This window comes from Scomber scombrus, chromosome 7 (assembly GCF_963691925.1).
Source record: "Scomber scombrus chromosome 7, fScoSco1.1, whole genome shotgun sequence".
Lineage (NCBI taxonomy): Eukaryota > Metazoa > Chordata > Actinopteri > Scombriformes > Scombridae > Scomber > Scomber scombrus.
In genome coordinates, this window is record NC_084976.1 from 15,110,339 (window position 1) to 15,127,280 (window position 16,942).

The following is a 16,942-nucleotide window of genomic DNA, read 5'->3' on the forward strand; positions in this document are numbered from 1 at the left end:
AAAGAACAATTATGACGATTATGCTATTTTAAGTAGCTCTCCTGTATATGTGTATACTAACCGTATGGGACAAAGTATCGGTCGGTTTACGTTCACTATATGTATTTTACAGTTGAAGGTTTAAAGGTGCAGTATGGTTTGCTTGGTTTAGTGGTGTGCAGACAGGGGCAGCAAGTCTAGCCCTGTCAAAAATGTTTTTTTCTGTTTTTTCCATAATTAAAAGGTCATTCTGAAAATGTATCTGGAGTCAATTACTTGCTCAGAATGCAACTTTATCCAGAAAACCAATGGTTATATTTTGTGGGACTAAAATCTCCTATGTCCTATAAACGCATCACAGCTCCTTTCCTCTGCTGGGGTCAGCAGTAGTTGCATTGGTAGCCTCTGATCCAGCTGGACGCTGCTATTGGGTGCGTAAAGTTGAGTGACAGTGTCAAAGCCAATCAAATTTTGAGTTTCTAGTGCTGGTCTGGGCGTCGTCATTATAATAACTACAAAAAGTTAGTCACTATTGAGAGATTTTAGACTGTAGTGACATATGCTGCCTATGGAAGCCTTGCAGCTCCCTCTGCTGGTATAGAGTTACAATCAGTCTAATCCAAAAACAAGATAATGCTAACCTAAAATGAAACTGAACATGAGTGACACACATGAAGCCAACTGTATTGTTTTAAAGTAAACTTGGCATCACAAAAGCACAAGTCGGCTCCACCTTTGAGGGTTTACAAGCCGATCTGTTGATATGCTGACTGTCAAGGAGAATTACATTTGTAGAGCTGAGCCATAGCTGAGCCATAGTGAATATATTAAATTCACTGAATAAAGCAGTTTGCAGTTGATGGTGCCTGGCCACTGAGAGTCACCAAAGTCAAGAGTTACAGCGCACACAGGTGACATTTGAACAACCCACACATTTCTGCACATTTCTATGTAATCTCCCTCCAGATGATATACAAGCAGTGTCTGATCAAACTGATCCAGCTCCAGCCACAAGTTCGAACTTATACCCTCTGGCAGAATATATAGTTGATAAGAATATAAGTTGACTTACTAACTTAAACTAGCTTCAGTTGGTATGTAAAGGATCTGGCTTTTTCAAGGAAGTAAAATATGTAGCCAGTGTGGGGTTTGTGCAATAGCCATATATTGTATTATTGTGTGTAGTACTGAATGTACCTGTATCAGAACTTCTTTGAATTGTTTTTCATTGTCTTATGTAATGCCTCTGAATTGTGTATCTTTTTGTTGTTGTTATGGAACTGTAGTGCAAAATACAAGACAACATTTCCCACTGGAACATTGAAGTATATTCTACTCTTTTAGTAATCTTTCTCTGTCAGTTAAACCATTACCAACTGTCATCCTGAAGATAAAAGTCATTAAACTGCCAACCCACATTTTGAGTCTACACAAAAACAAGGAGGCAGTGTTTCAGCCACATCGGTTACAGAGGAGGGAGGAAATTTTGACGTCACCCCTCAAAAGAGGAAACTAATGGGAAAGTAGAGTCTTTTGGATTGTGGACGGCAGATCAACAGAGCAGAACAGGTATGAGGAGTGTAACTTTCACTGACTTTCCGTTTCTCGTCACAATTTTTAACCATTTTATGTCTGTCACATTTGTCATACCTCGTGTCTGTCAAATACCATCTGAATGGTTTTAGATAATATAGTAGATCATAGATAATCAGCAGAACATCTGGGGGTGAGGGATTTGTTTTAAATAACAGTGAATACAGACGTTGTCACTTTAAATGCAGTTGAAAGAGTTTAATAATTTTTTTAATATTTTCATGACTTTTGAGAAATAATTCAAGGATTAATTAACTTTTCTAATGCCTACGCGGCAACTAATGACTCATTGTGATACAGGAATAGTTTATTCATTACTGCAGTTAAAAAAAGCCTACGAAGTCAAACCTACACACAGTTTTGGTGATTTAACTTTTACACTAAAAAATCAAACACAATACAATTTGAAACATATGAAATGATTACACATTATTATTCTCCTTTTGTATTTCAGAAAGCACATAACTGCATTGACTGACTTGGCAACATGGCGTACAACAAATTATTCACAGCTGGTCTCTTTTTACTTTGCAGTAAGTATAACGTTCTTCTCTTCCTCTTGCAAACATATTTACACCAAGAGACTAAGGTGGTCTCACACAGGAAATGAAACCACATACACCTTGCAAGACAGCCATTTAACTGACAGAGGTGCTGCTGCATGATGCCAACAACACAAATGTTGAAGCTTTGACATATTTTTGTTTATTTCTGTTCTTTCTTTAAGACTTGACTGTAGCACTCACAGGTATGTAAAACAAAAAGAGCACACACACAACTCTGAAAAACTGTTTTTATGATTGTAACAGAAAAACAACCAACACATATACAGACCTAGACAAAAACACCTTATGAATCATTTTTTCCAGTTCTGTCCTATTGTTCACATCTTTCTTCCATCCCACTCCTCTTCTCTGTGTCTCTGTTAATGCACTGCCTGTTTGCCAGACAGCCCTGTGTCTTGCTACAGAATTGAGTCTGGGACAATAGCAGGCATCATCTGTGCAGATGTGTTGCTGACCCTTATCATTGTCATTGTCACCTACCGATGTGCCAGCTTTCGGCGTCAGAAGATAGAAAAAGGTGAGGCAATGTGGCTGAAGTGAGTCATGTTTTTGTAACATTTACAATATTGTGTGTTACAATAAAGGTTTATAAGGTTTATCGAGGTAAGTGCTTGCTCTCCCACAGGCCTCTTTGAAATCCCAAATATTTTTGTGATTCAGTTCAATGGACAGCTGTGTTGTTTTTTGTAAGTCCTGTTGGCCACTTTTCATTTTTATTGGTTCTTGCTTCTTTATCCCTGACCTGCCAAGCTTCTTATTAATTTCTTAACATAATGATTATTTCTCTCTTTTCGCATCTCTTCACAGCTGACAAGGTGTATATGAATGTTCGGGCGAACTGCAAGACCTGAATTAAAAAGGGCGTGACACATTGTGAATTATGCTCAGTTGAGTAGATTGTGCTTTTAAAAAATATATATATATTACAAAATGTGAACTCTTTGTCTTGCACATATTACATTTCTGCTTAGTTCATTAGAGTTATGGCAAAAAAGCCAGATTTTTAAAAAATATCATTTTTATTATTACCACATTTTAGCTATTTCATAAAATTCATTGGAGCTAAGAGTGTTTTGGTGTCCCATATAAATTATTCAGAAAAGAACCTTCAACTTGTGCTTGTGCTCTTTATGTATCTGCTTAAAGTTACTCTAAAAAACCTTTTATAAAGAAGAAATGTATACAACTGAAGTGTGTAAATCAAATTCACCATTTTGATTAAAATTGCTCTGAAATCTTTTCTTGAAATGTTGGAAATGTAACTATACCACCTAGCACCCTCTGCAGCTGACTCTTGGTAGTAAAATGTGTAAATGCTACATTTCAAAAAGCCTTAAGGATTTTATGTGATTAGTTCCTTTATGAAGACTGGTGTTATATGTACTTTTATAAACTTATGTTATATGTAATATCGGAAAAACCTCTGAATTGACAATAAATATTGATACTTGATATGTGAATGAAATTGAATTATTAGCTCCAGCACATTGATAGAATAAATAAAACACTCACCATGTCCAGTGAGAATTATGTTGAATTGACTTTCAGATTCACTGATAGAAGTAATTTCTTTCACTGTTCAATAAATACTATTGACTGGTGTGTTTCAAATTTAAATGTATGCATTTGTTTTGTGTTGTTAGATTCACAAATTGTTTACACATTTTATTTCTTACAAATATGTCTCATCTATTTCAACATTCTGTACTAGTGACATTTGTAGATTGTAACTAACGCTGCAGACCTGACTAGATTCAGGGTAGATAATATTACGCCTCGCTCTGTGTTGCGGTTATATGATTCAAAGGCTGTCTACCATTAACACAGAAGTCCACTTTGTATTATCTGTCTGATCTACCTCCTCTGTAGGTACACAGTGTTTCTTCAGCACTAACCAGATAAGTCTTTTGCAGTGGAAACACTGTTGATGTGAACAGCCCAGGCGCTGATTTTTTTCAAGGGGCCTGCTACAGGATTGGAGGGTTTTTAAAGAAACGGTCTATTCTCACTTTCACAAAAAATTGGGAAGTTGTTGCAGGGAGACTGCGCAAGTGGAATTTCCCTTGAGCTTGTAATTGCTCAGAGGTTTACTGTTAGACATAATAGCAGGATTGAACACAATGCATACACTGCATAGCTGTTGGTTTAATTTCTCTTTGAAATAATTTAGTTTTTCAGCCTCTTGTCTTTAGTCTCTATAATCTGTGGAGTGCCTGAAGGGCAAATCATGCTTTTATTATGCTGTAACCTTACCTCTGTATGGAATCCAGCAATTGTACCTGATCTGTTTGATACTAAACCGTTTTTCTGACATTGGGGCTTCTTGCATTTGTCCTACAGGTTGAAAACAGTGTCCATGTAATTGCAATGCCCCCATTTAATGCTTTATAAACCAGTTAGAAGTTATCAATAATGTTAATAATGTGTTGTTGGTTGTCATTGTGAAAAATATGGCTGGTGAGTCTTCAAATGTTAAGTCCTACTTAAAATTATTATCTAATAAGATGTTTGTAAGTCAGGCTGCCATGACTTTTACTCACTTTCTTGCAATCCTTAAATCCTTAAATCCTTAAACTAGAGTTAGCTCAGCTTAGTCTTCTACGGTTATACGTTAATTGATTAATGATAGGCTTGAGGTTAGGATTAGTTTATAAACTACAAATGCAAATGTCATAAAATAAAAGTAAAAAAGTTTCCAGAAGGTCAGTAGTCAGGAGCTCCTTACAGGATGCTCTGACTAACTAAAGACTTAAAAAGATGAAGTGTCATGTTGCAGAAGGAGAACCACCATCCAAAGGGAGTTTTTACAAACAAAAAATTACCGTATATAAAGGGGGCCTTACCAAAAATATCAGGATTCCAGTCAACTTAAATCAGTTTTAAAATCTTCAATGGTCCTTTATTTACTTGAACCTGGAACACAGCACCTTTCTTTTAACATAATAAAAAGAAAAGGTTCCCATTTTTACATAAGGGGGTGGATGATTTTTCTATCCAGGTATCTTGTAACCATATCTTCATAAGTTACATTTTATTTCTTATTTTGATGTTTTTAATACAAAATATGCAATTTTAATTCATTTATATTAATGTTTTATTCAAATTTGTTTGTGCAGCACTTTGTTAAAACATTTTGTGTATGGTTACACATAGATTTCTTGTTGCTGTTGCATATATGTGCGTGTTAACACATGTATTTTCATTCTTATCATTTTGAATGATTTTGTTATCTGGGCATTATGAAACATAAAGGTCCCCTTGAAAAAAAAAATGAAGGTGTGCTTTCATTTCGCTGACAGTGCTTATAATTAGAGATAAAAATGTGAGTGAACGTTGCCTGAGAGCAGCAGCAGTGACTGTGGCCAACCGCCTGCACAAAACCACAGGTCAAGAGGAAATGCTCTATTTGAAGATATGATCGCTTGCGTTTCAGCAGAAACTGCAGGTGTAATGAAAGTGACCTTATACAGCCACTTATCTTGGTATCGCTCGAAATCAAAGACTCAATGTGCTGCTAAAAGGCACAAAGAAGGCCTGAGTGCTAATTCAGTACATGTGAACGAGTCAAAGTAACATTACAGAGAAAAAACAAACACCAGCTTCCTGTTCTCTCAGTGGACTCCCTGCTCCTCCTCCTGACACAATCACATGTTGGCAACACCTCACATCACTGCCAGTATCGCCTGTTTACAGTTCTTCTTATTTGAGTCCTCCTACTGCTGACTCCCAAAATCTTGTTTATGGGTGTGACATGATAGCCATTTTATAGAGAGAAGAAAGACAGTTGGTACTCAACATCTCCCTCTCATTTTCTCCTCTTTGAGAAATCAGCACCGAGAATATGTCTGACGCTATTTGTATTGTGGGTACACTATTCGGTGAGTGCTGTGCTTTATGTGTTTTGAAAGTGTATGATGGTGGAAATGGTATGGAGGTAAATGAGTGTGGACTTCTGATGTTTATCAACTCTTTGTCTTTCAGGATCTGCAAAGGGACAACAAGGTAACTTTTTATATTGCATTGTTGTGTGGGATGCTGGAATATGATGTTGTGTCTTTTGATTTGTGATTCAATCGTGTCTCTTCACTCTCTCACAGAGTGCAGTTCCTGTTACCTAATAAGCATGGGGTCTGTCATGGGCATTATGGCTTGTGATATTATCTTGACCATCTTCATCGCAATTTCTGTGTTCTGCTTTGCAACTCTCCATAAGAGAAGGAGAGAATGGGATTCACACAGTGGTGAGCACTAAATTTGTGTCCAGTACTATTAATTTGTGAGTATAATGGGTTGTGATTTGGCAATAATTTGACATGTCTGTTCAATTATTTAACAGATAAAAGAAACCTACCGTCATCATCAAAGAAAATTACAACAGAAGTCACAGAATCTCCCTATCAGGTAAAACGTGTATTTTTATAGAAGTCTCATTTCATTTCATTTATTAGGATTCAAGTTAGCGTTATCAAAACAGAGGGTATTCTTCCTGGGAACTTGTTACACACCACACAGACAGTCTGGAAATATGGAAGGGGAGTTGTTTAAAGTTTTAATTACATATTGTTTGTTATGAACTGCGTTTACTTTTTTGTAGGAGTTACATGGAGTCCAGTCAGACGTGTACAGTGAACTTCGGCACTTTAGGAAATGAAACTGTGGAACTATATAAATGTCTTGTCTTACATTATTTTCCCATGCTGTAACACAATGGGGCCACACCACACATACTCACACATCATTGTACATTACAGCAAACAATATATAAAGTATGTGTATTTTGCATTTGATGAATTTGTATTTTATTCATCTGTACTGTGCTAATGGTGATGTTCTCTGCCTTAAATACTTGTTTTTATTTTTATTTTCAGATGTCTTGAATTATGTGTCATATCTATATTTCACTAATTATGAATTAAACTACATTTTAAAACCCAGGAATGGGGGAAAGAAAGATGCATTCTTCATTGTTTCTTTCTTCTCATATTTATATTTCAGGAAATTACATTTTCACAACATATACAGAGAGTTCAGATGTTGAGATAAAAGCAACAAAATCTCAGGAAGATTCTGTTTTAAGTAATAAAGAGTAGTAGTGCTGATTTTTAATTTCTTGTATTTCATTCTCTGACATTTTTAACACAACAATCTTTGTACTGACCATCAGTTTACTCTGGACTTCTCTTTTTGTTATAGTTTCTATTAGTCAATCTTTTTTCCTAACCTTTTCACATGATCACATAAAAAACAAATCTAAAAATCTAAATCGGGATTTAAAAAAAAAAAAAAGTCCAAGGAATGACTGTATTGGGAAGCAGTCTGTCAGCTTCCTATGAGTCAACAGATGGGAGCCACTGACTCATTATGAAGAATAAGTAGAATCTGGAAGAGAAACAAAAAAAACAGAAAAAACAAGTCTTGACCAACACCACATTCATAATCGATGAAAGAAGAAGAAACTACATAAATTACATTAAGTTGAAAGGACCTTAAATGTGCATTATGTGGTAAACACAGAAACATGTCCGGGAGTTTCCTAAGCCGAGTTATGTGGACAAAGATAGAAGCAGATTGTCTGATTTATATGCAGAGGGAACGTACCATTGTATGATCATCAAGAGGCTCGAATCTTGGCTGGGGCAGAGAAGCTACTGGGCATGTGCTGTGGAGGTGCTACAGCACACAGGATAAAGAGAGTCAAAATATGTGACAGGTCTTTCATTATAGCAGTTAAAGTATGCATTGCTGATCGCACAATCGGTTTATAACATCTAGCACTGAGAAACAAATTAATTCTCACCCAACGGATGATTTTCAGAGCTAATCAATTCTCTGGTTTCTGTGGAAATATTAAGATCAATTGTTCAGGTTTAGGGGGATAATTCTTGCAACAGTGTATTTTGTTTGATGTAACGTAGAATCTGGTTTTACCATCATAGTCTACATCTCTGCTGTTGCCGAGTGCAGCAGGTCTGCCATTGTTGTCCTCCAAACTGTCCTGATCCAGCAGTTCTCTGCTTCGGCCCGGGGTCAACATACCATTCAACTCAGCAGCTCTCCATGATGAAGCCTTTTTTTGGAGGTTGATGCCTTGACTAGCACTGTCAGTCACTTGGTCTGCAGTAAAAGGGATAGCTTGTTTTCTCAGCAAATTTCCAGCCTCCTGAGCATCCACCATCACCCCTTCCTCGCTGTTTAGATCAGTGTGCTCTCTGCTTGCTCGCTGTACCTCCAACAAGGCCCGTTGTGGTCCACTGTACTCTCTGCTTCCATAGTCCCAAACCAACCTGCTGCTAATATCCATCTGCCCCACATTGTCTTTGTCCATTCCCATTTTCCTCTGGGATGGTGCCTTATCTTTCTCTGCAGCTTCGGCAATCGTGATCTCATGGCTGTCAAGGTCTTTGAATGTGTCTAGGAAGAGTTGAAGTTATTGCTACTGTATCTGCATCAACATGTTATAGAAAATGTGATTAGTATAAATTATTAACTTTAATTTAGGGTACTGCACCTCTGCTTTCACTTGCATAGTTTACATCAGATATTCCAGGTTCTGAAATTTAAAAATGTTTTATTATTTGTATGAAATAAATAAATAACGATTAATAACAGCTGTATTTGACATATATATCTACGTACCTCTAACTCCATTGGTGTCAAAAATCTCTGCAGATTTAGAATCTGACATATCTGTGAAAAAATTTGTGAAATCACACAAATGAAAGTACAGCTGTTCTGATTTTGATGTGTGCTGTGTGTAATATTGATTATGAATACCATATGAACCCACTGAACTACCTTATTTTATTTAAACAGGAAAAAAGTAACTTCAGAATCTTGCTCTTTTGCAGGTTTTCTGGCAGGGTTTCTATCTGCTGTGACCGTCAGAAAATACATGATGATAATCACCGGGGTGATTGTAAGTGCGTACTAGAGTACACCATGAAAGCAACACAAAAAGCATACATATATTGGTTCTGTTTTTGTTGTTGTTATGTTTTTGGGAAAATAAATAACTTTGAGGATCTGATGAAATGGTAGCTAACAATAGTAAGTAACTGACCTTCCTGTTTTAAAACGTGTATCATTTTGAGTAACAGACCTGTGATAGTTGCAGATATGGTGTTCTCAGTAGTTGTGGCAAGTGTATCTATAACGTAATGTAATGAAAAGGTGGTGTGTCATTATTCACACACACAGGAATACATTTTAAAACAATCTTCTCAGCAGTGCTAGCACTATTTAGCATGTAAAAAAAACTGTTTCCAAAATATAAAAATGTCATAATCTCACCGTTCAGTAAGCTTAACACATTTTCTCTTCTGGCTTTAAGGAAAGAAAGAAGAAGTGTTATGTCTGCTGCCCTATTCAAGAAATCGTAAAAGTACATTACAAAAGTTAAATGAGTTCAAAGCATTTGTGTTTTCTCTCTCTTCAGATTGGTTTACCTCTGATATGGGCTGTAGTAGCAAATGGAAAAAGTATCAGACAACAAATGAAGCTGAAACAAATAAAATAACAATTAATTCATGGATTTTAAGAAATCTTTATATTAGCTTTAAGTCATTTGTCATTTGCACTAATCAAATACATTTTAATTAGCGATATTTCAAAGGACAAAATATCAAAACTTACAGCTTCATTGTTGACCCTTGTGTCCAGCAGTGTCCACTGTATGGCAGCGGAAGTGAAGCTGAGGTTTTATGTTGACTGCTTTTTCACGGTCTTGCCCAACTTAATGATATATTCTGACATGATGTATCAGATTTAGTTGTAGTCAAAGACTGTTTGTTGGTTCATAGGTGAGTGCCTTGAGTGAGCAGGCAGATGGACAACAATTAGGCTGCTTAGTTTACAAAGGTCAATTCATTTTATCAACTCAACCTAAAAGCAAATCTTAACATTCAAACTCACAAAAAGAATAAGCCTTTCTACCTATTGTGTGTTGATTACAGGGAGTTGATTACTTCAGGAAAATGCCCCTGGCTGTTTCTATGACTATAGCCTTTTAAATGTTGCTGCATAGACCATTGTTTTCTGTTACTGCTACTGTTTCACCATTGTCCATTTATCCAGTGAGCCCTATATTTATACTAAACAAAGACCTTTTTCAAACAGTCTGGACATTTGTTCATAGAAATGTCTTCTGGTAGAAACATCCTGAAATAGAGAGCATAAGAATGCAGTAATCAGGTGATGAAAATGTGTTAGAGAACTTGTTTATTAAACTACTTGAACAACAATCTTGTGTAGCTGTAGCTGTTTAACTCCATATCGTTCAGCAGATACAGAAAATAAAAGTTAAACTTTCTTATTAGTCTGCTGTAGGCCTACTAACATATGAAAGTTGTCTTCAACTGTGCATCTCCAGTGCTTGTGGTTATGAACAGTCAGTCTGGGGTTCATACAAATAAGATTACATTACAAATGAGACATAACAGTGCATGCAGATAAAAGTTTGCATTCAATCACCCCCCCCCCCCCCCCCCTCCTCCTCTCTCTCTTTCTCTCACCCCCCATATGCAAAAGAAAAAGAAGAGCGCCCTCTGTGGGAGAGGCTGTTCGCACTAAGCTCTTGATCCCAAGCATCGCCATATTGACGTCCCAACAACGCTGAGAGGTAATCGTATTATTTTTTCTACCACGAATCGTCGTAGGTTTGGAGCCACCGTTGAGTGTTTTACATGCGAGGAAGAGCCGGGAACAAGTAACGCAACCGCGGTGCCATCCTACTGCTCGATCTCAGTGTTTGTAGGATGTTTTTTCAAGGCGTTGTCAGACAGTTGCCTCGCCAGCCAGCAGGCTATTCACTCCCTTAGCCTGCTAGCTTAGCACTTTTTTTAGCTTTAGGAAATATATTTTTCGAAGCTTGCCGTATAGTTGTACATTTAAAACTGCCACTAGAAAGACTATTTGACTATTGAGACGGACTGGTCATTTCTGGCTCCCACAGCCCCATACTGTGTTCTCGAGCTGGGTTAGTTGTGACTTTTCCAACCGGCTTTTACCTCTGCTGTTGACGAGCTAATGCTAACTAGCTAGCTGCCCAAGCAGCTGCCCGGTGCGCCTGATAGCTAGCTGTTAGCTCTCCTGCACTTGTGCAGGCCTTGGACCACTGAGGGTTTGTGCGTTCACTCACCTTTTCATTAAAGTATTAAGCGGGCAAACTGGTTGTAAGTGAACGAGTCTCTTTTACTGCAGAGACCATTCGTCATGAGACGGTTCACTTAAATACATCAACGTGAATGTAGTCTTACGAGCTATAATTGGCTGGCGTGCGTTAGCTCACATAGTTTGCTTTAATTGACAGCATTGATTTTAATCAACCTACTTTCTGCTTGTTTTTTTCAACAGGAGATACTGCCTTGGTGTAGCCCCCAGTGATGACTGTATTGAACCCTGTACCTCCTGATTAGACTGGTTGGATGCCCCCATTTAATATTCAGGTTTCTCCATTTCACTCGCCACCATATTTAGACACACTACACACCACTAATTTGTTTTTTTGTTGGTTTTTATTAGTAAGTTGTATGTTGTGGTCTTACATGTTCTGCTTTAAAACTCCTTTTTAGATGTACCTTGGAGGAAAAGAATATTTTAAAGTGTACTAGAAAACTTTGAAGTTCTACATGTGATATTTAACTAATACAAATTGTTGGATGAGGAGAGGTTTAATTATGTATTTTTAATGTGTGCCCATGTAGCTTTCTTACAACAGAGGCATCTCAACTGCTCTTGTTCCAACTCATCTGTCATCATCATCCTGGAGGGAACCTCCCAGGTATTGTATTGTTTTAATATTGTAAATTATATCAAGTAAATTTGTACATAAAATACATTAGGAGTGACTAATATTTGTCAGTTAGACAATTGTGAATTTTTTTCTGACATAATATTGAGGTTTGTTTATATTTTGTCTTTTCACCTCTTTTTATTGTTTTTTTGTTGTAGGAGATTTAGAGAAGATCCTGTGTAGAATATGTCTGGCCCTGTTCCAAGCCGCTCTCGAGTTTACCCCGATGTAAACACACAGAGACCTCGAGAATACTGGGACTATGAGTCCCACGTTGTTGAATGGGGGTAAGGCAAAGGGAAATTGTGGGAAGCTTTAGTTATATTTGTATTGCTTGGCTTTGTTGGGTGGGTCATCTCAGTATTGTTCAGTGTGGCTGTTTGTTGTTTTAGGAACCAGGACGACTATCAGCTTGTCAGAAAACTAGGGAGAGGCAAATATAGTGAAGTGTTTGAAGCCATAAACATCACAAACAATGAAAAGGTGGTCGTCAAAATACTGAAGGTATGGTGATAATTGCTTGAATACGCAAACAGTTCATAAGTTGTGAAATGTCATAATAATTTTTAGTCACTTTGCTGTGCCTCACAAGAATGTCTTTTTAAACAGCCGGTGAAGAAAAAGAAAATCAAGAGAGAAATAAAGATCCTGGAGAATCTGAGGGGTGGCCCAAATATCATCTCACTGTTAGATATCGTCAAGGATCCTGTGGTATGTTTATTTTCTTTTCTTTGAAATGACCAAAGGAACAATTCAAGAATTATACCTTTTCCATGCTTTTTTCCCCCTTTTTCCAGTCCCGAACCCCTGCTCTGGTTTTTGAACATGTGAACAACACAGACTTCAAGGTAAGGATCTGTGCTTTTTTGAATCTCTTTTATAATATATTATACCAAGATAAGTATATCTAATGATATATGTGTTTGTTTGTTTTTTACAGCAATTGTATCAAACCCTATCTGACTTCGACATACGGTTCTACATGTATGAAATCTTAAAGGTAAGAAACAAAGCTTTTGGTGTTGGTTCATAACATTTATTGTCTGCAGTCTGCTTAAATATTTGCCAGAAACATTGTTGGCTATAGTTGAACATTCAAAGTATACTCTTAACATTGTGTTTTGTTTAGGCTCTGGATTACTGCCACAGTATGGGGATAATGCACAGAGACGTCAAGCCACACAATGTAATGATTGATCATGAACACAGAAAGGTAATGTCACACTTATTTTTCCATTTTCTTTTTTGTTTTGACTTTCCTTCTGTGACACATGCTAAGTATATGTTTTTAAAAATAGGTACCAATTATTTTTTTAACTTACAGCTCCGCCTAATCGATTGGGGCTTGGCAGAATTCTACCACCCAAACCAAGAATACAACGTGAGAGTGGCATCCAGGTACTTCAAAGGACCTGAACTGCTGGTTGATTACCAGGTGAGGACTTTATATTCATCTCTGCAAGCTGTGTCAATTTAACACAAGATGGTCACAGTGCAATCAAGATTTGTATTAAAGAAGAGAGACTTTATTTGTTTAACTGCACTTTTACCCTTTCTACTTTTTTGTAGATGTATGACTACAGCTTGGACATGTGGAGTTTGGGTTGCATGTTGGCCAGCATGATCTTCAGAAAGGAACCTTTCTTTCACGGTCATGACAACTATGATCAGGTATGAAGAATCAGGCATTTTAATGTGTTTTGTACCAGTGGTCACAAATCTTGTGGCCTGAATAGAGCAGCGTCGGACTTATAAGTGTTTTCTAACCTATATTAGTTTAAAGTTTTACTAGTTTCACAGAGTCAAACCACATTCTTCACACACTGCACAGTTGCCACACAGCGACTCTGCTGGTACACCTGGGACTTCCTTGTTAACATTTTGGCAGTGGATAAAAGACATGCAAGATTTTATCACCCACACAGATGGTGTCATTTGGGTTGTGCGTTTTCCTGATCATAACTGTAACATTGACCGTACAGCATTTCCGTTGTTTTCTGTGTCTTATTTGGGCGAGCAGCTCCTTAAGCCTGCAGTGTATTATACTGCTGTTGAACACACACTAGCAGAAGTTGATTTTAACATTTTACTTTTCAAATGATTATTTAAACATTTCACTGTATTTATTAATGCATAAGACTGTTGTTTTTTTAAATGACTAAAACTAATCTGATCCATACACTTTAAAATCTAGAAGATATTACCAATGTGATTTAATTTACATGATACGCTTTTAATTCTTGATTTTTTTGTTGTTGTTGTTGTTGTTCTGACTTGCAGCTTGTGCGAATTGCAAAAGTACTCGGCACAGAGGACCTGTACGACTACATTGACAAGTACAACATTGAATTGGATCCACGGTTCAATGACATCCTGGGAAGGTAACACAGAGTGTACACTGCATTGGGCGGCGGTCAGGCTCAGTCACAGCTCTGCTGCAGCTTCAGTGTCAGCTGAAACATTTTTAGAAGTAAAGCGTCTGTTTCAACAGCCACATTTATTTTTAACAGCATAAATACACATTTGTTTAGATGTGGGCACAGATGCTTTGTTGCTGTGCTTGAATATGACAGATTTTTGTTGCCTTCAACCCTTTCTGTTATCACTCATTTTAAATGTCAATACAGTCGATCTCACAGCACAGCTGCTGTCATTAACCTGTATTTTTGTTTATTTTGACTGATGTTGTAATAGTAAAATGATCTGCAGCTTAGCATAGACTTGGTCAGCATAGACTTTGTTTGAGTCACGATTCAATTTAAGTTACCTGACAACAGAGACAGGAGAATAAGTAAAGGAGAACAACTATTTTGTAATTTGGCTTCATTAAAACACAGAATTTGTGATCACAGAGAGCAAGAGGGAACACTACAAAGGCTGAATGGGCTCTCTCCTTCCCTCCCTTCACTCCCACAAAAAAAACAGCATTGCTGTGTGTGTGTGTGTGTGTGTGTGTGTGTGTAGAAAAAGTCAAGTGCATTATAAAAAATGTATTAAAATCAACTGTCAACAAAGATAGACATTATATACAATCGCCAGTGAATTTCACACTTCAGAGATACAAGCTCCTCTGGCCAAAATAGACTGATGTGTAAAGATAAAAACACTGCAGGTGTGACAGAGCAGGAATACAATGCAGCCGGACACTGAATGCATAAGCCATAAAATGTTCTAGCTGTTTGACCTCTGAAGTATATTGATATTTTTGTTATTCACCTAACTCTTGGTTTGCTCTACAGACACTCCCGTAAAAGGTGGGAGAGGTTTGTGCACAGCGAGAACCAGCACCTGGTCAGCACAGAGGCCCTGGATTTCCTGGACAAACTGCTGCGCTATGACCATCAAGCCCGCCTCACAGCCAGAGAGGCCATGGATCATCCCTACTTCTGTAAGTTTGCCCTTTCCCTTTTTTATTAACCCGCCTACATCTCTTACTTATTGCCTGAGTGAACAGACTGGTTTATAATGCGTCCAAATCCATTCTGTTCTTAGATCCCATCGTTAAAGATCAGGGAAGGGGGGCCACTCCTGGAGGGATGGCTGCCAGCTCCACACCAGTCAGCTCCTCAAGTATGATGGCCGGTAGGTTACACTACTCAGAGTGAAAGGCTCTGACTACACAAAATATAAATATGGTTTTCTCACAATTTGACCCTCTTCTTTTTTTTTTGGGCTGCAAATTATTTCTAAATTGCGTAAATAAACAACCATTCCCAAATGATTAACCAACGTCCTATCTCCTCTAGGCATCACCTCAATGTCCTCCTCACAGCCTCTGGCTAACATTGCTGGATCACCTGTCATCTCTGCCCCCAACACTCTGGCCACACAAGTCCCTGCAGCCACCGGGGCCCAACCCTGAAGCCACTTCCTCACCTGTGTTTATGTGTGCTCATGGCCATGTCCTGCCTAGCTCTCACTGCGGCCCAGGGCCATGGCTCCCCTTTTTATGTTGAAAATAACAAAGAAGAAGATTTCAATTGCTTTTCACATTCAGTTATATTTTGACACCTGGACTTGACAGAAATGTATTGTTGCACCTGTCAGGATTATTAGAATTAATTTGGGTGTGTTATTTGACAATGCCATTGTCTAGAAATTCTAATAAGATGTAGACATGAAGAGAATGGATAATAAAATTTATTTTGTATGTTCCAAATATACAGTCTTGCTTGAAACTGTTTGATGGGGGTCCTGCTGTATTACACTGTGAACCTTTACACGACTTCACAAAACAGAGTCAGGAATCTGGTGTGCCCCACCTAACAGTGCTCAATGGTTGCACACGATGTAATGTGCAGGAGTTGTTGGTGTTTTGAAGTTGTTAGTTGCTATCATTCTTTAATTGGACTTTTGTAGATATTCTACAGTTACTGTCAGGTTGCATGCACCCAATGCTGAATATCACAGGGTCAATAGTTTGCCAATTTTATGTTACTTTCACTTCTGTATGTGTATGTATGTGTTCATGTATGTTTTTTATGAAGTCTCTTACACATGATTTTGATTACATAGACAATTTTGTAACTTTTTGTTTTATGTTGGGAGGAGTCATCACCTACAAAAAAACAACTTCAAAAATAAACAATTTAAACAGGGCTTTGCAGGCACTACACGTTATTGAGTATACCATCTGTGGACTGGTTGGTTCTTAATGGGTGGACTTAAAGCAGAACCGTGCAGCCAGTGCATCTCCCAAGACAGTTTATAATAAGTGATGAATTCATTTTTGCGCCAAATGATTTAAGCAAACAAAGTGGACCCCCGCACATATAAATAGCCGCTATTTGGCTTAACTTGAACGGTGTCTGCAATTAACTTTTTTGCCATTTGTGTTTGAGAGGAGGTGGATGTAAAGCACACACCCTGAATCATTTTCTACATATTAAAGTCAGTCTTGAATGATGGAGGCATCGGGTGTGCATGTTTACATTTCTAGTGAGCCTGAAAACTATAAGATGATGTGTGTATGAGAGTTGTGACTATCATTTAGAGCACACCTTTTCCAGTCAGT

The 16,942-nt window shown here is 37.6% G+C and overlaps 3 protein-coding genes across 3 annotated transcripts; all 3 read left to right on the forward strand.

The window, feature by feature from the left end:
- The first annotated feature begins 2,023 nt into the window (after positions 1-2,023).
- hcst (hematopoietic cell signal transducer) lies at positions 2,024-3,680 on the forward strand. The gene is made up of 4 exons (XM_062422875.1): positions 2,024-2,105; positions 2,300-2,320; positions 2,521-2,655; positions 2,946-3,680. The coding sequence occupies exons 1-4, from the start codon at positions 2,060-2,062 to the stop codon at positions 2,987-2,989; spliced, it is 246 nt and encodes an 81-aa protein (XP_062278859.1). The 5' UTR covers positions 2,024-2,059; the 3' UTR covers positions 2,990-3,680.
- Positions 3,681-5,854: 2,174 nt separating this feature from the next.
- On the forward strand, positions 5,855-6,994 carry tyrobp (transmembrane immune signaling adaptor TYROBP). Its single transcript, XM_062423415.1, has 5 exons — positions 5,855-6,016; positions 6,120-6,140; positions 6,236-6,379; positions 6,475-6,539; positions 6,733-6,994. Exons 1-5 carry the CDS (start codon positions 5,980-5,982, stop codon positions 6,787-6,789), a joined length of 324 nt encoding a protein of 107 aa, XP_062279399.1. The 5' UTR covers positions 5,855-5,979; the 3' UTR covers positions 6,790-6,994.
- Positions 6,995-10,697: 3,703 nt separating this feature from the next.
- LOC133984135 (casein kinase II subunit alpha-like) lies at positions 10,698-16,696 on the forward strand. Its single transcript, XM_062423416.1, has 15 exons — positions 10,698-10,755; positions 11,490-11,581; positions 11,840-11,916; positions 12,087-12,215; positions 12,321-12,432; positions 12,538-12,639; positions 12,726-12,776; positions 12,869-12,928; positions 13,058-13,141; positions 13,253-13,363; positions 13,498-13,599; positions 14,209-14,309; positions 15,168-15,316; positions 15,421-15,510; positions 15,675-16,696. Exons 4-15 carry the CDS (start codon positions 12,115-12,117, stop codon positions 15,788-15,790), a joined length of 1,179 nt encoding a protein of 392 aa, XP_062279400.1. The 5' UTR covers positions 10,698-10,755; positions 11,490-11,581; positions 11,840-11,916; positions 12,087-12,114; the 3' UTR covers positions 15,791-16,696.
- Positions 16,697-16,942: the final 246 nt, after the last annotated feature.